General features: G+C 35.0%; 2 protein-coding genes across 3 annotated transcripts in view; one reads left to right on the top strand and one right to left on the bottom strand.

Annotated features, from left to right (window-relative positions):
- Positions 1-762: 762 nt before the first annotated feature.
- Positions 763-19,637, top strand: hexb (hexosaminidase B (beta polypeptide)). Of its 2 annotated transcripts, none has more exons than XM_056458062.1 (14): positions 763-1,103; positions 1,253-1,401; positions 1,687-1,752; positions 3,892-3,938; positions 4,066-4,176; positions 5,432-5,533; positions 9,018-9,150; positions 9,256-9,436; positions 9,563-9,649; positions 13,731-13,803; positions 15,981-16,158; positions 17,557-17,647; positions 18,938-19,042; positions 19,246-19,637. In XM_056458062.1, exons 1-14 carry the CDS (start codon positions 862-864, stop codon positions 19,307-19,309), a joined length of 1,629 nt encoding a protein of 542 aa, XP_056314037.1. In that variant the 5' UTR covers positions 763-861; the 3' UTR covers positions 19,310-19,637. The 2 variants fall into 2 exon arrangements, with proteins under 2 accessions (XP_056314037.1, XP_056314038.1); XM_056458063.1 differs by lacking the exon at positions 15,981-16,158 and adding an exon at positions 14,171-14,345 and having other exon boundaries at positions 764-1,103.
- The window catches only part of gfm2 (GTP dependent ribosome recycling factor mitochondrial 2), an 18,408-nt gene continuing 14,826 nt past the window's right edge, over positions 19,590-23,171 (bottom strand). Inside the window, exons 19-20 of the mRNA XM_056458060.1 lie at positions 21,766-21,948; positions 19,590-19,981 (exon numbers count right to left, since the gene is read on the bottom strand). Coding sequence (XP_056314035.1) covers positions 19,853-19,981; positions 21,766-21,948 — 312 coding nt within the window. The 3' untranslated portion in view covers positions 19,590-19,852. The remainder of the gene's footprint in view (positions 19,982-21,765; positions 21,949-23,171) is intronic.

Below are 23,171 nucleotides of genomic sequence, written 5' to 3'. Positions count from 1 at the left end.
GTGGGAGAAACCGGAGCACCCAGAAGAAACCCAGGCAGACACAGGGAAAACATGCTAATTCCACACAGAAATGCCTCCTGGTCCAGCCAGTACTCAAACCAGCAACCTTCTGTTATGAGGCGACACACTAACCATGTTTAGGGTACATTTGTCACTATTAACAAATAATCAACAAATATTTAGCTCAATAAAGCACTATATGTAGCTTAGTAATAGTTAGTAAGGTAGTAGCCTAGTTGTGTTTAGGATTAGGGATGTAGAATGTGATCTTACTTTAATCAACTGCCAATATCTTAATAATAATATAATAAGCCAGTAATTGCTACTTCAGCTAAAGTTTGCCATTTGTATTACTGTAAATATGCTGTAATATTAAATATCGTAAACTGTATATTGTGGTATAGCATATACTTTAATCTTTACTACAGTAAACTGTGGTGTATTGTACTAGCCTATACCCTGTGTGTGAAAGCTAAAATGGGTTATTTATTTATATTTTATTACTATAGTTGTTGTATTACCAAAGCATATATAGAATTACCACATCAGTTAAAGCAATTTACCATACTGTACGGTTCAGAAACACTAGTATTTCTGCATACTGATTCTTTTCATTTAGGTAGCCTACATTGAACTACTGAGCTTCATTTTGCTCGAGAGATAAAACGCTGAGGTTTGGTAATAATCTGTGCAGGTCAAAGGGACTTTAGGAAGGGAAGGTGTGACGGTTTGGAAGGTCCCATGACTTGGGTTGAGTCGAGGTAAACCCGCCTCTGAGCTTCGCACAGCACATCCACACACACGAACAGTCCTCAGCTCAGACTGAAAGCAGAGTCAGTCAGCTGACCGCTCAACACAGCCATGCTCTGTCTGCTCAAATTTACCCCTCTGTTTTTGGTGGTGGCCGTCGGTCACGGCTGGCTTTTTGGAGATCTTTTTGAAAAACAAAAAGAGTTGGATGAAATCTCTCTCTGGCCTCTACCGCAGAAATACCAGTCGTCCGCGGTCGCTTTTAAACTCAGCCCCGCCAGCTTTCAGATCGTCCACGCCAAACAGTCCACCGCCGGACCGAGCTGCAGTCTACTCGAGAATGCATTTCGCAGGTAACGTATGATCTCAATCGCATTTATGCCGATTTTGTGTTATGAATGGCGCTGATGTTTTGCCTTAACAGGAAGTATTAGCACGTGATTCATGTGAGCTCCCTGTCAACATGTACAGTAAGCAGAGTCATGACTGCTTTGCCTTGCAGATATTTTGAATACATGTTTGGAGAGCTGAAGAAGCAGGACAAGAGCCGAAAGAAAGCGTTTGATTCGGATCTCTCGGAGCTGCAGGTATGGATCACATCAGCTGATCCGGAGTGCGACGGTTACCCGAGTCTTCGAACCGACGAGTCATGTGAGCTTCCTTTCTCTTCCGCCTCCGTGATCCTCAATGATCTGTAATCCGAAGGAAGATCGGCAAATCCACTAACAGACATCTGCCTGTCGGTGGTCTAATCCGGTTAACGAATTACCGTAATTTAGAAGCTCTTTTTAGATGTAGTAACATTTGACCCAAGTAAATTGTAAACACTTTTCTTGGGATGTTATCAGACAAACTGCATCAGGATTTCAACTATAACTGTGTTGTTATAAACTAGTGAGTGGTTTGGTTGAGTAACGATATTCTTTCTTTGTGTAGATTCGCTGTCGGTTGATGAAACCTCAGCTGTGCTCAAAGCTGCTAATGTATGGGGAGCTTTGCGAGGTAAGCAAAACTCCACAATAGAATGAAGCTGTATGTAAAGACCATAAACAAGCACACGCTTGGACATGCACAACATTAAAAAGAGTGTAATAAATCAATCACAAGTGATTTTATTGCAAAAAAAAAAATAATAATTATATGTATGTATCTATATATATATATATATATATATATATATATATATATATATATATATATATATATATATATATATATAAATATAAAATTTATAGTTAATGTAAGTTTCTGATGATAACCTTGGATAAAAGTACCACGGTGTCATGGTATTGTAATTACTGCTCTTAAACAAGTTCTTTTTAAATGTCTCGGTAAAAAAACAAAAAAAAAAACATTTTCCCTATTGAACTCAATATATTTAATTTTAAGAAACATTTCTAATATTTTGGAGCAGTAAACAGGGCAGGTGAAAATAAATCATTGTCTTCTGCACTCTTCATTAATTTCAAAAACACATTTCTTTACAACACAATACATTTGAACAACTTTACATGTCCAATACTGCATTGTGATAGCTAAAAAATATTTGTTTTCAATGGAAAAAGGCATAAAAACTACTTTTTAAATACTGGCTTTCAGAGTTTTCTAGCACATTACATTTAGAGAGACACAATCTATCTGATAACATTACTGGCTTCGAAGCCACCTGGAAACCCTTTTTTATTATCTGTCAAATGCCAAGGATAACAGTTTAAAGGTAAAACCCTGTCATCGCCTGCAAGATCACCATATTGCCTGTGTCCACTGGCCTAGAAATATATGTGTAACATTGTTAACCCATGTATAATACTGGAGGAACTGATGTAAAAATGTTTTTTTTTTCTTCTGTCTTTTGTTTGCATTTCTTTTCTGTCTTTATTGTTGTTGCTAATTTTTTTGCTCTGTGTTGCTTTAAGGTCAAAATACAAATTTAATATAAAAAAACGTACATATACCTTGGGAACGGTATGGCAGAACTATTTTGCAGTATTAAAACATTGACTTTCCTTACCACGGCAAACCTTGAAACCGGTTATTGTCACATGCCTAATATATATATATATATATATATATATATATATATATATATATATATATATATATATATATATATATATATATATACAAAATACAAAATATTGAGTAGCAAAAATAAAAAAATTTTCTTGAGCTTTAAGGTCAAAATACAAATTTATTAGAAAAAAAAAAAACGTACGTATACCTTGGGAACGGTATGGCAGAACTATTTTGCGGTATTAAAACGTTGACTTTTCCTTACCGCGGCTAACCTTGAAACCGGTTATTGTCACATGCCTAATATATATATATATATATATATATATATATATATATATATATATATATATATATATATATATATTACATACATATACTATATATATATATATATATATATATATATATATATATATGTATATATATATATGTATATATATATATATGTATATATATATATATATATATATATATATATATATATATATATATATATATATATATATATATGTATATATATATTATACAATATACAAAATATTGAGTAGCAAAAATAATAAATTTTTCTTGAGTAGCAAATCAGCACAACAGAATGATTTCAGGAGGATCACGGGACACTAAAGCAGGAAGATTGTAGAAATTATACTTCAAATTTAACTTTGGCAAAACTGGAATAAATTACATTTAAATATTTTAAAATTAAACATTCAAACTATGAAAATACATTTGATAACAATAATATATTAGCTTGACTTTGCTGAGTATATCTTTGAAAATTGTACAAACTCCTAACATACAGACAAGACATGAAATATTTTTCTTAATGACATTTAACGGAGTCTGCATGACAGGAAATGCTTAACAGGGTGTAATATGTAACAGCTTATCACATTTAACAACCACAAATGCCACAAGACTGCAGCTTATTTCCTTTCTTATGGGCTGCATTGCAATCTTCTAAAATAGTTTTGTTGTTTCTAAGTTGGGATTGATATTATACTGCCAGCAATCCATAGAGAGATTATGAGAGGAAGGGATTGCAGTCTCTATCTTGTCTATATATTTTATTTAGATTTATGATTAAATTGGTGTGTAAGGTCCTCCTTTCTTTTTTGTTGTTTTAAGGACTGGAAACGTTCAGCCAGTTGGTCTATGAGGATGACTATGGAGTTGTAAGTTTGAAGCAAAACCTCATTTATTGGATTGTAGTAACGTATATATGCTGCATTTAATAATGAATGTAATCAATGCATCTATGTAAACTCTTCTCAAATAAAAACCTTTTTTTTATCCTAATAGAGCAATATTAATAAGACCGACATATCAGATTTTCCACGATTTGCCCACCGAGGAATCCTTCTGGACTCATCTCGCCATTTTCTGCCACTCAAAGTCATTTTAGCCAACTTGGTAAGTCTTTTTCTTCACGATAAAGGGTCTAGAGAGGCACTTTGGCCAAAATAGGCTCAGATTAATTGTGGAGTTTCATGAATGCTCGGTTTAAGAAATAGATATAGAGGTTCTTTTATTCCCACTGCTGTAAGACCTATAAATCTGTGAGATTTTAGAACATTGTGTGTTGTTACTCGTTTTGTCTATCTTGTGTGATGTTTATAGATTCTGTTTCACCAATAATTGCAAATTGAGCTTATGGTAATAAACTTGACTTCCTCATTAGAAGACTAATGTCACCCAAACAACTGAAGGAAGTTATTTAACTTCTGAGACTGGAAAGTCAAGGGTTTTTTATATTCACACATGAGAGAAATCACAAGACAGTTGAAGTGCTAATCACATGAATTATCTAGAACATTTGCAGCTTGTGCACAGTAGGGTGAACGTTTGACTGAGGTTCTGTCATTTGGTCTTTCATTAAATTTAAGTCACGTTCATACCAATGTGAAAATCTTTCTATTTAAACCCCATTTCCTGCATTTACATATATATTTTAGCTACTATAATGATACACAATCAGGAAAAAACAGGCTGATTAAACAAATGTATTTCAAACTAACCTAAAAAATTTATTAATAAATTAATAAATGCTAATAAATGAACTGTGGGTACTGAATCACTATTTTGTAATATTAATAACAGATATAATGTAGGCAAATTATATGAAAATGATCATTATTCATAGTTTTTCATGCATAACACATGTAATAGCACAAAATAGATTTACATTCCTGGCACTAATTGTTTTTGTGCAGCATAAATTGCTAAAAGTTAGTATAACATTAGCAGGTGTAGACATTCTGTCCAACGATTTTTTGACCTGAGCTAATATAGGCTACTTGATCAACCAAATCACATACAGTAGCATTTTTTTCCCTAGCTGACATTGAAGTCATCTGTTGCTGCTTGGCATTTCATGGCTGTCTGAAATGATCATTTTAACTGCATTTCTGCTCATTAGACCATCACAGAATTATTTTTAGAGCATGTACGCGGACATTATTGAACACAGATGCATGCAAAACACACGCAAACTCTCTGTAGTCTGTGGTGATGATGGCGAGCAGCTGGAAATCATAAAAATTGGGCGGGACAGGCTTTTGAAAATGTTCATGGGGTGGAGTATGTGCAATGATAGGTGTGAGGATGGTATTTTGTTGCCTATAAAATGTCTTTCAGTATTCAACAATGAAATGTCTAATTTTTACAGGAGGCTATGGCCATGAACAAGTTTAACGTCTTCCACTGGCACATTGTGGATGATCAGTCATTTCCTTTTATGAGCCGTACTTTCCCAGAGTTGAGCCAAAAGGTCAGTATGTGATGAATTCAGACATGACTATTTTTGGATTTATGCTTGACTGCCTCATTGATTAGATAGGTGCATATCCATAAAAGCATTGTTTGGCAAATTATAGTTTCTTCATACCAACATACTTCAACATTTTTGCAATTCCTGAATACATATGAAGAACCACATTTTGGAACCACAGCTCTTGACCTTTGATTAGAAGAATAGTTTTTTGTAATATGACATTTCTATTAAGCTGTATTGTTTTAATCCATGCACGCAAAAATGTCATCCCCTGTCTTTATTTTGATTGAACTAAAGAGCAGTTGTTTGAGAGTGTCCATAAGTCTATATGCTATAGTACCATGGCAGAACCATGAAACCACACAATAAAGCACAAAAACAGCAAAGGTGGCATTGGATGCCATGTCAGTCATCATCAGGGCAATGAAATAATGTCAGGTGTTACCACTGTGTTACAAAAAACACTTTGATCACCACTGCAAATTCATGACATTTAATCAATAGCCCGTACTAGTATTTATTTTATGCTACTACTACTTATTTTTTTAGATACTACTACTTATTCGTTAGATACTAGAGTTTATTTAAAATATATTAGTGCTTACTCATTAAAAACGAGTTATTTTTTATTATATAATAGTACTCATTCATTATGTACTAGTACTTATTCATTTGATCAAAGATGCTTGAAGTAGGACCCGTGGGCCAAAGTTGGCCCATGGTAACCTTTGATTTGGCCTGCCATCCCTCTGAGAAGAGGACGAATGATGGGGATGGTTTTGAGATTGTCAATTCAAATGTAATGTAACCCTTTGTTTGTTTTATTTTTAAAAGCTAAATGAAATAAAATGTTTCAATTAAACGATCTAAATTAAAAATTGTTTAAAATGTCTTAAATTTCAAAAACAAGATTTTAGACCTTAAAAAGTCTTAAATTCACTGGAATATTGTGTTGTATGTCTTAAAATCATTTTCAACAGGTCTTGATTTTCCTTTTTCCAAGTAAAGCTATACCCAATCTGACTGACATCCAATCACCAAGAATCCATCTTAATAATATCAGGGAAAGAAAACTAAAAACTAACACAAATTACACAGTTCCTCATTATGATAAAGGAGCAAAATATCCCTTTCGTTAACTTTCAATTATACAAAAAACCTTTTACAAAAGTAAGGGGGAATAGACAATATTTATAAATAGGCATGAAACTTAAGGTTTTATAACAGAAATGCATTAGGTTGAATAGAAGTTATAATCAATCAATTTGGACCAAAATATATTTTTGATTATTTATGTAATTGCTTCTATAGTAAATATGCTTTTAACAATGTTAAATTTACAAAAAAAAAATAATATTAATTTAAAAAAGTGTATACAACTAGATTTTTTGTATTAAAGAATGTTGCTAAAAAATTATTAGATTTTTTTTTTTCGTGGCAAGCATAGAGCATTAGAAATAAAGCATTAGAAATTATCATTAGTGTTCAGCTCTATTTAAGTCTAAAGTGTCATTCATAATAGTCTTAAAAAGTCTTAAATTTGACTTGATGAAATCTGCAGAAACCCTGACACTGTTACCCGACAATGCAGAGACTTAGGTAGCAAATCAAGCCAGAGGCAAATTCTGCTTCACTAGAGTATTCAGCATTTATCTCCACTGTGGTATAAATGTGATTGTTTATGTTTTTATTGCAACAAGCTGTAATTTAAAAAGTTATGTTAAAGTAATGAAAAGTTAAAGTAATGTTTTCTATTTTTTTAATATTAGGAAATAAATTGGGAACTTACCCATGGCAATTTTAATGTAATATAGTTTGGTATATTTACCTTCAGTCCACAGCTCATAATATTTGGTTTTTGGCCATTCATATGAAAAAGTTTTGGCACCCCTGCATTAGATACTAGTACCTATTTAATAGGTACTAGTACTTCTTCATTACATACTAGTACCTAATAAATAGATACTAGTTCTTATTCATTAGATACTTGTACCTATTAAATAGATTCTAATTTGTATTTATTAGATATGAGTACTTATTTTAATAGTGACTAGTAACTATTCTGTCGTTACTAGTAACCATTTTTTTATTTGTTCCATTGATTTTTATGGGGATCTGATAAGAGATATCAACTATTCAGTTTTGACTAGTATGTATTCCAGTTGGGACTAGCACTTATTTTTCATGTACTAGTAGTTAATCATTAGGTTGTAGTACTTATTTATTAGATACTAGTACCTAATTAATAGATACTAGTACCTATTCATTTGATAATTAATATATACTAGTGCCTATTAAATAAACACTAGTACTTGTTTATTATATACTAGTTCTTATTCATTAGATACTAGTATTGTTTTAATAGATACTAATACTTAAGTAGATACTGTTACCAATTCATTAGATACTAGTAACTATAAAATAGATTCTATAATTAATTTAAAAGATACTAGTACACATTTATTAAATACTAGTACATGTTTGAAATGTTACTAGTAATTGTTTTTTATTTTACTAGTAAAATGTTTAATTGAATTCTACTCTTCCATTTGGACTAGTCATAACATAAGACGAGTAAAACAGCAGTTGGTTTGCGCCTCGGCTAGGTCAGTTGGTGTTTCTGTGTGGAGTTTGCATGTTCTCACTGCGTTCGCGTGGGTTTCCTCCGGGTGCTCCGGTTTCCCCCACAGTCCAAAGACATGCGGTACAGGGGAATTGGGTAGGCTAAATTGTCCGTAGTGTATGAGTGTGTATGGATGTTTTTCAGAGATGGGTTGCAGCTGGAAGGGCATCCGCAGCGTAAAACGTGTGCTAGATAAGTTGGCGGTTCATTCCACTGTGGCGACCACAGATTAATAAAGGGACTAAGCCGAAAAGAAAATGAATTAATCCATTTAGATATAGGTAGGTACTAGTATCTATTGAATATGTGCTAGTACCTATTAAATAGATTCTAGTATCTAATGAATAAGTAATAGTATCGAATGAATGAATACTAGTAACCAAAAAAAAAAATGTGTCTAATGAGTAAGCACTGTTTATTTTAAAAAGCACTAGTATCTAATGAATAAGTACTAGTACTTAATAGAAAAGAAACTAGTATCTTTAAAATAAGTACTAGTAACATGAAAATAGATACTAGTACGGGCTATTGATTAAATGTCAAAACTGCTTGCCATAAGTTCACCGATTTATTGAAAGTATTATATATAAAGCCATGCTTTTAAAAACAGTTTCTCATCTACTGTTTTGTATTTGCTGCATTGGAAGCGAAAGGTAAGGGATGGACATGTAGTAGAAATAAAATAGAAATTTAGACAATGTAAAAATTTCACCTCATATAAAAAGCTTTAGCTGGACTGTTTACAAGCTTTGGGGCTGTAGAACTCAACTGCTATTGTTATTAGCTGAAAACTGACTGGGGAAGTGTTTTTCTTTCTGTACTGATCATGTTTTTTCCTAATTGTTTTGTGGTTTTCAGGGAGCCTATCACCCATTTACACATGTCTACACTCCGTCTGATGTGAAGATGGTCATTGAATTTGCTCGTATGAGGGGGATCAGGGTCGTCGCAGAGTTCGACACCCCAGGACACACGCAGTCATGGGGCAATGGTCAGTTGGTGGACACCATACATAACCGCTTTATAGATTTTTGTTTAGTCATTTAAATGAAACATGACAAATACAATTTCCTTTCTCTGTGGCTTCCTCCTTCAGGCATAAAGGATCTGCTAACACCTTGTTACAGTGGCTCTAGTCCTTCAGGATCATTTGGGCCGGTGAACCCCATCTTAAACTCCTCTTATGAGTTCATGTCCCAGCTTTTCAAAGAGATCAGCACAGTCTTTCCTGACGCTTACATTCACCTAGGGGGAGATGAGGTCGACTTCTCTTGTTGGTGAGGAGGAGGAGCTCAGTCTTACCTTTATACTTACCCAGAAAAAGAACCCAGTGCCAATAATGACACAATAAACTGTGTTTACAGTTAAAGTTCATGCTTACATTCCACTTACTCTTCTTGTAGGAAGTCCAATCCTGATATTCAGAAGTTTATGAATCAGCAGGGCTTTGGCACAGACTACAGCAAACTGGAGTCCTTCTACATTCAAAGGTAAAAGTTTTAGTACAGTGAAGTCCATGTATTACAGAGCACAACAGTAAAAAGAAAATGTATAATATGTATAATAACTGATATTACAGTGGGGAAAATAAGTAATAATAAGGGAATAATATTTCTAAGGGAGCTGTTGACATGAAATTGAACCAGATTTTGGTAAAAACCCAAACAATATAAACATAAAAATAAAACAAAACCCCAATGAGTTATGTGTAATAACAATGAAATGACACGAAGAGAAAGTACTGAACTACTGAAACATATTTAATACTTCGCCTCTCATATTTAATATATTTAACACTGACGCCTCTCAAATGGATAATGAAGTCACAGGAATTGCTCAGGTGTGAGTTTTTCCACAGACTTCAACAGAGCGTAAAAATCTTAATGGTTCTGTGGGTCTCATCTATCAAATCTGATCTGAGCTGGGCCATTCTACAGCTTGATTTTCTTTCTGTGAAAAAGCATTTGAGAGTTTCATTGGCTGTGTTTTGGATCATTGTCTTGCTGAAATGCCATCCTGATAATGTAGATGTTGGACTGAAGCAGCTAATATTAATTTACAATGATGAAGGGTAGAGGGTTGCTGAAGAACTACTGAGCGATTTCAGCTGCAGTCGGGCTTTCACTGTCTTTCTTTACCTCCCTTTCTTCATGTGTTCAATACTTTTGCCTGCATCATTTCATTTTATCACACAACACTTAATTTCTAAACTAATTAGTATAGTTTTCTTTGAATATATGGATTCCTTTGGTTGTTACCAAAATTCGGGGAAAATGACACCTTTAGGCTGCATTTACACTGCAGATCTTGATGGTCAATTCCGATTTTGTGATTGTATTTTTTTTTTGATGACCGGCTTACATCATCTTTTAAAAGTGACTCATATCTGATTGTCTGCATTTACACAGCAATGGCAAAGATGCAATGACACAGAAAAAAAACAGCGGGAGCTGACTGACAGCTGATAATAAAAAAGCCCTTTTTTCTACATTCCTGTATTTAATAATAATAATAATAATAATAATAATAATAATAATAATAATATATTTTATTCATAATGCGCTTTTTTAAAACCCAAAGCACTTACAAGAAAGTAAAAACAACAAAGCACAGTAAACAATAAAAAAAATACAATAAAAAACACAGGAAGAATAAAAGAGATATCACAAATCAAAAACAGTCCTAAAAAGATGAGTTTTAAGTAGCTTTTTAAAAGCGTCCAATGAACCGTCATTCCTAATGTTAGTGAGAAGAGAATTCCACAGTTTGGGAGCACGAAAAGAGAATGCCCTACCTCCCATGGTGCTGAGTTTGCAGTGAGGCTGAAACAGCGTAGGACAGGCAGAGCGTAGACAGCGAGAGGTAAAGGAAATGGATATCAGGTCACAAATGTAACCTGGAGCAGAACCATGAACCGCTTTATATGTTAAAATCAATGTTTTAAAATCAATACGAGACTTGACGGGCAGGCAGTGTAGCTGTTGGAGTATGGGAGTGATGTGCGACCGAGACGATGTATGTGTCAACACACGTGCAGCAGAATTTTGAATGTATTGTAATATCTTGAGAGAAAAGCATGGACGAGTCTTTCAGCATTAGGCCTCGAGAGAAAAGGATGTAAGCGAATATATTACGAAGATGATAAAAGGCTGTTTTAGTTACGTGTTTAAAATGAGGCTTCAGACTAAGCTGAGAGTCAAGGAGAACACCAAGATTACGCACCTGCGGAGATGGTGATAAGACAGACCCATCAACCGTTAAGTCAAATTCACTACACCTCTTAATGTTAGAAGGAGTGCCAACCATGAAAATCTCTGTTTTCGAACTATTCAGTTTGAGATAATTATGTTGCATTCTAGCTTTAATTTATTTAATCTGTATTTAATCTGTTCGCAGGGTTTCATTTTTTTTAATTCTTTTTAGCCAGGGGTTTTACTATAGGTTATGACAGAAAACTTCTCATTTTGCTATCTTCTTTTAATCTAGGCCTTTTTAAATTAGTAGGCATCATAATCGTAATGTCCATGGCTTGATTTATGCACGTGATGTATGCAACAGTTTTATATTAGTTTATATTGGTTACGTCCCAGATGTTGATCTCCCTCTTTTATAGCTTTTTTAGTCCTCGTGTATGAGATTTAAGATTTGCCACTCTGCTGAAGTCTATTCCGAAATGAAAGCGTCAGAGTTGACGTCATTCGCTACATTTTTTAATGGTGCGTGACTCACATTGACAGGTGAAAATCCAATCTACGTGCTTACACTGCAGACACAAGGGCACGGGTCCAATTCATATCGGATAAATTTCCACCTATGAACAAGGCCTGAATCTGATTTGAGTAAGTCGGAATCCATGTGATTTTTTCCTGCTTACACGTGCATGGGCTATATCCGATTTTTGCCACATGGGAGAAAAAAATCAGAATTGAGTCACCTAAACCATGTAATGTAAAAGCAGCCTTAGAAATATGTTTTCTGAAAAAAATGGTGATGTGTTCAATACTTACTTTCCCCGCTGTAAATCTTTAACGACAGAACTGCTGTTAAGAGGATCATTAATGGCAGGGGTGCCCAAACTGGGTCCTGGAGGGCTAGTGTGCTGCATAGTTTATCTCTAACCCCAATCAGACACACCTGAGCCAAGTAATCAAGCTCTTACTGGGCTTGCTAGAATCATCCTGACAGGTGTGTTGAGGCAAGTTGGAACTTAACTCTGCAAGACATTGGCCCTCTAGGACCGAGTTTGGGCACCCTTGATTAATGGTGTGTGCAGTTTAATAGTGGATTTTGAAAATTCTACCAATCAGAGAGCTGCAGAGATTTCTCTCTGTTAATGTGTTTAGAAACACATTTCTAAACATAATAGTTTTAATAACTCATTTGTAATAACTGATTTATTTTATCTTTGCCATGATGACAGAACATAATATTTGACTGGATACTTTTCAAGACACTTCTATACAGCTTAAAGTGGCATTTAAAGGCTAAACTAGGTTAATTAGGTTAACTAAGCAGATTAGGCAAATTAGGCAAGTTATTGTATAATGATGGTTTGTTCTGTAGACTATCGAAAAAATATATAGCTTAAAGGGGCTAATAATTTTGTCCCTAAAATGTTTATTGAAAAATTAAAAACTGCTTTTGTTCTAGCCAAAATAAAACAAATAAGACTTTCTCCAGAAAATATATAAATATTATCAGACATACTGTGAAAATTTCTTTGCTCTTTTATCATTTGGGAAATACTTAAAAAAGAAAAAAGTTCAAAGGGGGGCTAATAATTCAGACTTCAGCTGTCCTTTGCTTCAAACCACAGTTTGTAATGTAGTGATTCACCTCATGATTTTGTTCATTGCTTATAAGGCTTTAGCCAAAACTGTTACTATTAATATGAGAAAATACTTATAGAACTATTGCTGCTAAAAAAGTGATGTGAGAAAAAAAAATGCAGAGCTAGTGTTTTTCCCATACTGATAAACTTCCGGTGACCTGTTATTGTGAATTTTTACAGTTCCTTTTACAGCATCGATGTTGTAATGTAATTAAAATACATTCAGTTAAAGAAACTTTGGCATTCATTTAGTTGTTCAAGCGTAAAACGAGACAAAAAGCTGTTTACTCACACACGCCCATCAGAATCGGCAGGCTAGCACAGAAGCTCCATTGAATTTAATGAGGTAAAATAAATGCTCATATTATAAAAACATGGTGGGGGAAATGTAATTTATTGCAGTGCTTCTCATACAATCTGAGACCCACTTTATATCAGATATCACTCAGCCAGTGGAGATAGCTGATTTGTAAAGAAAACTGACCTTAAATGCGCCGATTTTTGCATTGGCATACAGTTGACCGGAAGCGTTTAACCCAGGTTACTGGCAAATCCAAAGTCCTATTAGCATGCTTCAGCATATACCCTATTGTCTGCATTGTGTAAATCACAAGATGTTTATGACAGCTTGCCTTTTGGTTTCCCCTAATTGTATGTAATTGTGTTGGTATTTAAAACAATCTAAATACAATCTGACACAGTCATTATTGAATAAAGAAATTCTCATCTTTGACAAACAGGTTACTCGATATTGTGGCTGCTACCAAAAAAGGTTACATGGTGTGGCAGGAGGTGTTTGATAATGGGGTCAAGGTAAGGCTCATCTCTTCTTATTTCTGTGGACGGGCTTGTGCTGTTGGGAACTCACTTTCAGGTCTTATTTCCAATCTGTCAATTAAATGTAGTTAAATTAAGTTGTAATTTGGGTGAATTGTATTGCTGCTGGTCCAGAATGCTTTGTGACTTCAAAAGACTCCAAATCAAAGCCTAATCTACTTTCCCTTAACCTTCTTAAATCACAAATAGCAAGACTTGCGTGATCACATTTTCACAAGCCACTGCTAACTTGCGACTAATTTGCTGTTTTTGTCTGCATTTTCTCGCATGAGGATGTTATATGCTTGCCCATAATAATTTATTAATTGACTGGGGTACATAATGTGCTTTATGCATGTTCCAGCTAAAGGATGACACTGTTGTGGAGGTGTGGAAAGGGAACGATATGAAGGAGGAGCTCCAGAATGTGACTGGGGCAGGATTTACAACCATTGTTTCTGCCCCTTGGTACCTGGACTACATTAGCTATGGACAGGACTGGCAACGCTACTACAAAGTTGAGCCACTCGATTTCCCTGGTCAGTTTCTTCAGTCAAACTCTTTTTGATTTCTTTTAGCACCACTAGCATAGTGTTTAATAATCCAGTGATGTCAAAATCACTCATTTTGAAACTCATTTATTGGATTTAGCAGTTTTGTGTGATGGTGTTGATGTGTTGTTGGCAACTTGGGGTTAAGATTGTCGGTTTAGATTCTACAGTTTTAATCAAATAAAGATCTTTCACTAGGTTTTCAATCACTTTAACTTTGTTTTTGGCTTCAAAATAGGCATGGATGTTGGCAAGGTGTTCATAAGATTTGGGGGTTGAGGCTCTGGTTTGAGTAGAGATTGTAGGTTTGTGGTGTTGTTAGTCTAGCTATAGCTTTTGCTTTTCACTGTTTTTGTTTTGTTTGTTTTGTCTAGGCTTGTCTAAAAGTATAGCGTTTAACCACCTCTGTTCACCTCTGAGCTCCTCACACATCTTCAATAGATACTGAAACCACTCTCTCCAGCACACGGTCCACAAAGTGCCAAACTAAATAGAGAGCCATTCAAAAGTCAGTAAGATAGTTTTTTAATGAATTCACGGTTGTTAGCAAAAATGCAGTGAAACCAGTAATGCTATTACCAAATAATTGTCTATTACAGTATATTGAATACATTTCAAACGCTTATTATTCTAGTGTTTCAGCAGCCATCATGTCATTTTCAGTGATCCTGCTGAGGCCTTTAATTAATAGAAAGTTTGGTCACACTTTATTTTGATGGACGTTTGTTGAATTAAGTTACATTGCATCTACATGCTAACTTATTCTCAGTAGATTATTAGTAGACTGTTAGGTTGGGGTTAGGGTAAGTTGACATGTACTTGCTAAGTTTCTTATAGTCAGTTAAATATCTGTTGAAGGAGCAGTACCAACAGATATTAAGCAGACAGTCTACTAATACTCAAATGGACCATCAAAATAAAGTGTTACCGAAAGTTTTTGCCCTTTAGCAATTTATTTTAAACTTGCTTAATAAAAATGAGACGATAAACAAATCTTACTGACCCCAAATTTGAATGGTGTATGCTTTGCCTTCACTCTTCCTTCAACATTCCTTTTACCTCACATTGCATGTTGCTTTTCAAAGGCCATAAATTATTGATCTAATTAGCAGGCATGCAGATTGATTCAAAGTTCCTTCCAGGAATTGATGATGCAATTGGTGTATTTCTCTGGACTGCATTTAAGATAATTTAACCAATAGTTATGTTTCAACTGATCTAAAGCCACATAATCTACATTTATATTGCTCTTAAACTCTATTCTTTCTAGATCTGTGAGGTCACTAGTCTTGGAAAATTTGATAAAGTAAATCTGACACCAAGTATGAAAAGCCTTATTATCAGGGGTGTCCAAACTCGGTCCTGGAGGGCGGATGTCCTGCATTAGCTCTAACGTCCTTCAACACACCTGCCTGGCTGGAAGTGTCTAGTGCACCCAAAAAGAGCTTGATTAGTTGGTTCAAGTGAGTTTAATTGGGGTTGGACCTAAAATATGCAGGACACCGGCCCTCCAAGACCGACTTCGGACACCCCTGACTTAAATAGAGTCCAGAGGGATGCATCTATCTGTTGATGGATGGCAGTTTGTATGTTATACATGCGTGTGTATGTGTACGCATGTAGCTGAAAGCCGACACACAGATCCATGTGTGGAAAGAAAGGCCGCAGTACCAGGATGAGATGGCGCAGGTAACGGCGGCTGGTTTCAGCGCTCTGCTCTCCACACCCTGGTACCTCAACCGAATCAACTATGGCCAGGACTGGGTGGACATTTACAAAGCCGACCCCCAAAACTTCAATGGTGTGTGTCATCCGCAAATCAAGATTGTGGATTCATTTTGGCCTCTGTTTATGTTCAGCGAATTGTTTCCGCTTCGCAAAATAGCACAACATCAAGGTTTAAAGTGTAAAAATGGACTGTTCATTAAATTAGGCTGTTTATTACAGTTAAATAGTGCTATTAAGGTTATTTTACGAACTGTTGGGAGTTGACTTGTTTTTAACAAAGTTTCTAAGATTTAATGGGGTGAATTTTCTATTCTTTATAGTAACTATGATTGGTCTAAATGGTTTTAAAGGGCAATGGGGTGAATAAAGGTGGCATGTGATTGTAGAGAATATTTACACTAGATCAGGGGTGCCCAAACTTTTTCTTATGAAGCTAGATTGAGGCTAGTGGGCCCAAGGCAAATATAGTTGCCATGGGTACTTCCTCATTTATTTAATAGTATTTTAAAAATAACTTGAAAACATAATAACTAATACAGTATATATATATATATATATATATATATATATATATATATATATATATATATATATATATATATATATATATATATATATATATATATATATTTATATATATATATATATATATATATATATATATATATATATATATATATATATATATATATATATATATATATATATATAATTTTTTTATTTATTTTTTTTTCATTTTATAATCATCTTATTACAGTAAAAACAACCTCATTTATAACAGAATGGAGTTACACTAGTCAAGCTGCACCTGATTTTGCCTCGACTTGCTCGCAGATGTCTTCTGCATTGTCTTCTATCCGTCGAGTCACAGTATTTACATTTTTACAAAGTATTTATTTACAACAAACATTTAAATGAAACATTTAATTTCAGTTGGCTTTTTGTGTAGCTCAGCAATAAAGCAAGCAAACAAAAAACTAGAAATGACAATCTCTGTCAAAGTCATTCGCCCCAATCCTGCCCATCATGCTCACTCTCTTCTTAGATGGGATGGTGGATCAAATTAAAGGTTACAATGGGCCAACTTTGGCCTGTGGGCACTAGTTTGGGCATCTCTGCGCTAGATATTCTCATATCCTTAAAACATCAGTTCCAGTTCAGAGCTTTGCAATAGCAAAGGTGGTTTCCTTTAGTAGGTGTGCAAACAAACGTGCATATCATGTGACTGAGTTTTTGTACAGGATGACTGATATCCGTCTATTCAGCGATCCTGATTTAATAGTTTGCTTTGTCTGCAGGTATTCAGGAGCTTCAGACTCAAATGAGATCACTTCTTTCCATCCATTTTTCATTTATGTACCCCTAATGAGATGCCTAGTGTTAGCTTCTAGCTCTTTAAGTGATCTTGAACAAACTCGTTTTCCAATTTGTTTTTGGTTGTTGCTTCTAACTTGTGACATTTTGACCACAGGCACAGATGCACAGAAAAAGCTGGTGATTGGTGGAGAGGCTTGTCTTTGGGGAGAGTATGTGGATGCCACCAACCTCACTCCTCGACTCTGGTATGACCGTTAACCTTAAGCTAAAATATAGACTAAACTCTCTATAAATTCAGGATAAACCATAGGGGTCCCATGGGTCCTTTAAATTCTTGAAAATTTGTGAATCCAAAACAGGCCCTGATTTCAATAGAGATCAATAGAGATCCTAGACATTTTCTAGAAAAAGAATCCATAATTTCCTCCAAGGTACTAATGTGTTTTTTCACCAACACTTTAGGCCTATGAACACTAGATTGCTTGATTTACATTAGTTATGTGTATTTACGCATGACGTAAGTGTTTCTTGTGTGAGGTAGGTTGCCATGATGTTGACCCATGCACAAACTCATATGATGGCAACCTCAATGTTTTATAGGCACAAAACTTTAAACTGCTGGCTGAATTAGTCTAAGTCCTTTCAATGAAATCTGTCCAAAAAGTTCATAACGGACCAATTGTGTCCCTGGACAACATAACCAGTCATGTGGAAATTTGATTCATATTATTTTATTTATACAACACATGAAATCTGTATTATATATATATATATATATATATATATATATATATATATATATATATATATATATATATAAGCTTTTTTTTTATTAATGTATGTATGCATGTATTTATTAGGATGGAACATTATTTGGCTAAGAAACAACTATTTAAAATCTTGAATCTCATGTTTAAAAAAAAAATCTAAATGCTTAGAAAAATGTCCTTTAAGGTTTTGTGTATACTGTGCTTAGCAATGTACATTACTAAACAAAAAACGTCTTGTTATATATTTACAGTAGGTAATTAACAAATTATCTTCATGGAACATGATTATTACTAAATACTCTAATGATTTTTGGCATAAAAGAAAAATCGATAATCTTGACCAATACAATGTGTTGTTGGCAATCATCAAATATATACCTATAGACTGGTTTTGTGGTCCAGGGTTAAATTTTATAATACACTATAGGATGTACCAAATATTCCTATATAGTAAAACAGAAATTTAACAAACAGAATATCAGATCTATGACAAAAACAAAACAAAAACACATTATTGTCCATGAATTCATCTGACCTGTAAACAGGTCCTTGAATTTGAAGTAAACCAAGGTCTGGACATCCTGCATATACATGTTATAGGTGTAAAATTACAAACAACAGTAAACTAACTGAATATCTTGTAATATGTAAAAGTTTATGTTTGGAGTCTGGGCTAAAAATGTAAACTGATCCTAGTGTTTGTATGCATTAAGAAAATATAAATCTATTCATTAATATAGTGTGGTTTTATTTCTGCCCTTGCAGGCCAAGAGCCAGTGCCGTCGCTGAGAGGTTATGGAGTGATGCAAGCGTGACAGATGTCGGAAATGCTTATATTCGCCTGGCCCAGCATCGCTGTCGCATGGTCAGGTGAGTTAAACGATGACATGACATGTACAATATTCTTCTAAGGCAGCATGTTTGGGGCTAATTTTTTTTTTTTTTATTGAAGTATTTCTTAACGTCTTAATCAATTTACATGCAACAATTAGCCATGTCAACAAACATACTTAAGATACATTGCATAAGCATATTTTTTATGTTTGACTGATATTTTCCCTTTTCTTCCTCAGGAGAGGCATACCTGCAGAACCTCTATTTGTTGGTCACTGCCGTCATGAGTACAGGGGTCTGTGAATGCCATGATTTAGTTCACAGTAGACAACTAAAGGGAAGGACAAAACAGTTTTTGTTTTTACAGATTAAACCATGTTAGCCATTTGGAAAACTATGATTTGCTGTTGTATGCACTGAGCCAGTTATCTAAGACTTGATGTTTGTGATTTTTAACTATACACGTTTTTAAATACTTAGGTTTCAGGTTTATTAAATGATAAGGAATATTCTTGTGAATAAATTTTATGGAATGTGTTTTATAATGAACGCTAGGTATATTCTGAGGGTTTACATGATTGTAATACTGCACTAAGTTTATATATTTAAATAAATACGATTTCTGAACGCATTGCTGTTGTAAAATTATTGTATATTTACACACATACATTTGCATACTCACACTAATAAGTTCTTGCTGTGTTTTCTTCACTTGAGAAAAAAAAGTCCAAGGGTTGTCTGTAGATGGAGGCTCCAAGATCCAAGATCATCCTCTAGACCATATGTAAGCAGCAATTCACAGAGCAATATGAAACTGTCTGTATAAATAATCAGTTGGTAACAGGGTCAAGTGAGCCCAGCCATCTTGTTGAGCAGTGTGTTCTGGTCCTGAGTGTTCATGGGTTCATAGCTGGAAAGCTCCAAAGAAAAGGTGGCATTTCCAGAGGTCAGAGTGCGCAGAATGGTTGAGTAGCCCTTGAAGAAGAAAACAATAAGTTAAAAAATAATTCCTAATATAGTGCTGTATATACTGTAGTAATCATGTGTTAAGAGTTAAGACAAGAGTTAAGATTTCTGTACTTAATTGTGATTTTGGGGTATTTATACTGTACTTGAGTATAATTAAAACGTAAATTTAGTCAAAAATAGTCATATTTTGGAGATTATTTATTCTTTTTTACCATACCATATCAAACCAATTGAATTGTGCCGATGCCCAGTTTTATTTAAGCATCATTTAATCTGCCAGTGCAATTCATTTTTACATTCTCTAAAATTGTCCGTATGTGTTCATTGGTTTTTTGGAAGTGATGTTATGTTGCGTCAGTTACCACAATGCACAATAACACCTTGACCTAGATCAGAGAGAAATGATCAGTCCGTCCCAAATGGCATACATCACCCTCTGAAGGGCACTTCGGAGTGAAAACAAACATGGCTGCCATATTGAAGTGTCATTCCAAATTGAAAATGCTGAAAAACTGGCTACTTCAAATTGATGTATTTTGAAAGGTAAAGCTGCTTGACACTCATTATCCTTTTGGTCGAGGGAAGTTGTTTGGTGTTAATATGCCCTAATCCCTTCAAAGATGAGGGTAAAACCTTTACTTTTCATACTGAAATATTGACACTTCGGCTCCACATTCAGACTCAGGGGTTTAGGGATTTTAGGATTTTCATTTTAGGGGGACTCAGCTCCTTATAAAAGGTAAAAAATAAAAATAAATCTATATATATGTTTAATATGGGTTGTATACTATTCCACTGTATTACATAGACAGGCATAGCCATTTGAGTTCTCAATAAGCCAGATAGGCTCAACCCACCTGTTTACTGTAGTAAAAACCACTTTCTATATTCAAGTGATTTTTGGTTTCCATGTATTAAATAAACTGCCACTTTTCTAATTAAATGGCATAAATATATATTTTTAAACTTACAGGCTAATTGACATATTTCACGATCTGAATGATAATAATAAATAAGTATTTTTTTTAAAATACTAGACAACACTTGTTTCATCCTCTGACAATGACTCAGTGACAGTTAAAACGAGTACATTCTCTAAGTGCTTCTGTCACTGTGTTTAATCTGTTCTGTGCAAGAGTGTATGGTATAGTTAATGCCACACGAACTGTAAAGTGTTTAATATCGGTAGTTCATTTTGAAATAAAAATAGCGAAATGTTCATTAAGAGAAAACCCAACTACTCCGTGGCATTGGGGTACAGATGATACAAGGTTATCTATATCAAAGAATGGCAAATAAGCGGATATTATAACAATTTATCAATAATCACACACCTTGTTCTCTCGCAGTCCAGTCCACGGCTGTGGTTTGCTGATTAAATAAAAAACCAAAGACAGGGAAGAGCCGAATTCTGCTGCCGTTTCTTATCAAATTTAAAGGGGACTGAGGCAATAATTCAGTCTACAGTTTATGAGCTAATTGCAAAAGTTTTAGGGGGGCTGAGTAGAAATATAGAGGGGCTACAGCCCCCCTAAAAAAAACCTAGCAACGGCCATGCTCAGGCTCCAAATGATTTGCGCATGATGTCAGAAGCCATCTTTGGAATACTTTGGCTTCATTTTTAAACAGTGGAAAAACAAACTCAACGAAGTAAATTCTAGGGTTCACGTTTTCATTGACTATAAATGCTAACTACATAACATCAGTACAACTTACTGCGATAAACTACTTCTACTTCTAACACTGATGTCATGTCATGTTTTTAGTAGCAGACAGCACAGTACACTCACCATCATCCCAGCCAAAGGAACAGCAGCCAGCAAAATCTTGTTTTCCTGTCGACTTTGGATGTCAAATATGGTACCACGTCGCTGGGAGAGATCTGCAAGCACAGAACTCAGATGCTCCTCTCCTACAGTCACTTCCAGAGCCATCACCGGCTCCAAAACCTGCCCTCCAGCCTGCTTCAGAGCCTACACGCAAACATACAAAAAGGCCTGGTTTAGAGTTTGTGATCGACAATTGCATTTACATATAGACCTTTTTCTTTATTGCTGCATGGAGGGCGCCATAGTGACCAGCAACTTCCAGTAGGTGGCTAAGAAATTTTGTTAATAATTGTCATTAGCCAGAGCAGCGTTTCTCAACTGTTTTGAGTAGCTTAGGCAGTGTTTTTGTCATGCAAAACTTTAATTTTGAGAGAAAGACGTGTGTTAAAGCCGTTACACTTCTGTCAGATGCTGTTCATGCGTGAAAGAAAAACGTTCTCCTAATTCAGTGTATGCCGTCAAAGCATCAATGTTCCTGACCGGGGTGACGCGGTGGCGCAGTGGGTAGCGATGCTGCCTCACAGCAGGAAGGTCGCTGGTTCGAGCCTCAGCTGGGTCAGTGGGCATTTCTGTGTGGAGTTTGCATGTTCTCCCCGTGTTCACATGGGTTTCCTCCGGGTGCTCCGGTTTCCCTCACAGTCCAAAAACATGCGCTATAGGTGAATTGGGTAAGCTAAATTTTCCGTAGTGTGTGTGTGTGTGTGTGAATGAGAATGTATGGGTGTTTTTCAGTGATGGTTTGCAGCTAGAAGGGCATCCCCTGCGTAAGTTGGTGGTTCATTCCGCTGTGGCGACCCTAGATTAATAAAGGGACTAAGCCTAAAAGAAACTGAATGAATGAATGTTCCCAACCCATCAGCTGTTATACTGTACTCTGCTGCTCTTCAACACACACACACACACAATACCTCACCGCATTATAAAGAGCAAACCATATTACTGGCATGAAACTAGCTGGTATGTAAGCCATGCAATTTCCAAAACATGACCAATAAAAGTTACTGATAGTATTCTGGCTGATTTGCATGTTGATTCTTATCAGGAGCACTTTATGTGTCCTTTAGTTAGTTTGTATTGTGCAGTATTTACCAGGGTTTGTATTTTTCTCATTTCAAAATGCCACTTTATTTTCACTTTGTGCCACTTATTCAATCAATGTGTTAGTGGGACAGTACAGGCTACATGTGTGTGTCAAACATTTTGGTGAATTAAATTAGTTTGGGTTGGTTATACATTTGAAAGAAAGAGAAATTGTTGACTTTAGCGATGACGAGGCTTCATTTAAACGGCACGAGATGCCGTCTGACAACTAGGGAAAAATACATGGCAGAAGTTGTTTTCCCTCCCATTATGCCGAGTTCAGACTG

Source organism: Danio aesculapii, chromosome 5, assembly GCF_903798145.1.
Source record: "Danio aesculapii chromosome 5, fDanAes4.1, whole genome shotgun sequence".
In the NCBI taxonomy this organism is placed as follows: Eukaryota; Metazoa; Chordata; class Actinopteri; order Cypriniformes; family Danionidae; genus Danio; species Danio aesculapii.
This window is presented reverse-complemented; position numbering and strand designations above follow the sequence as displayed.

What these genes read in the sequence shown, in the direction of transcription:
- hexb (XM_056458062.1), top strand. Translation starts at nt 862, where the DNA reads ATGCTCTGTCTGCTCAAATTTACCCCTCTGTTTTTGGTGGTGGCCGTC. An exon ending in ATGAGGATGACTATGGAGTT is followed by an intron (nt 3,939 to 4,065) that starts GTAAGTTTGAAG and finishes TTATCCTAATAG; the next exon opens with AGCAATATTAATAAGACCGA. An exon ending in TCCCAGAGTTGAGCCAAAAG is followed by an intron (nt 5,534 to 9,017) that starts GTCAGTATGTGA and finishes TGTGGTTTTCAG; the next exon opens with GGAGCCTATCACCCATTTAC.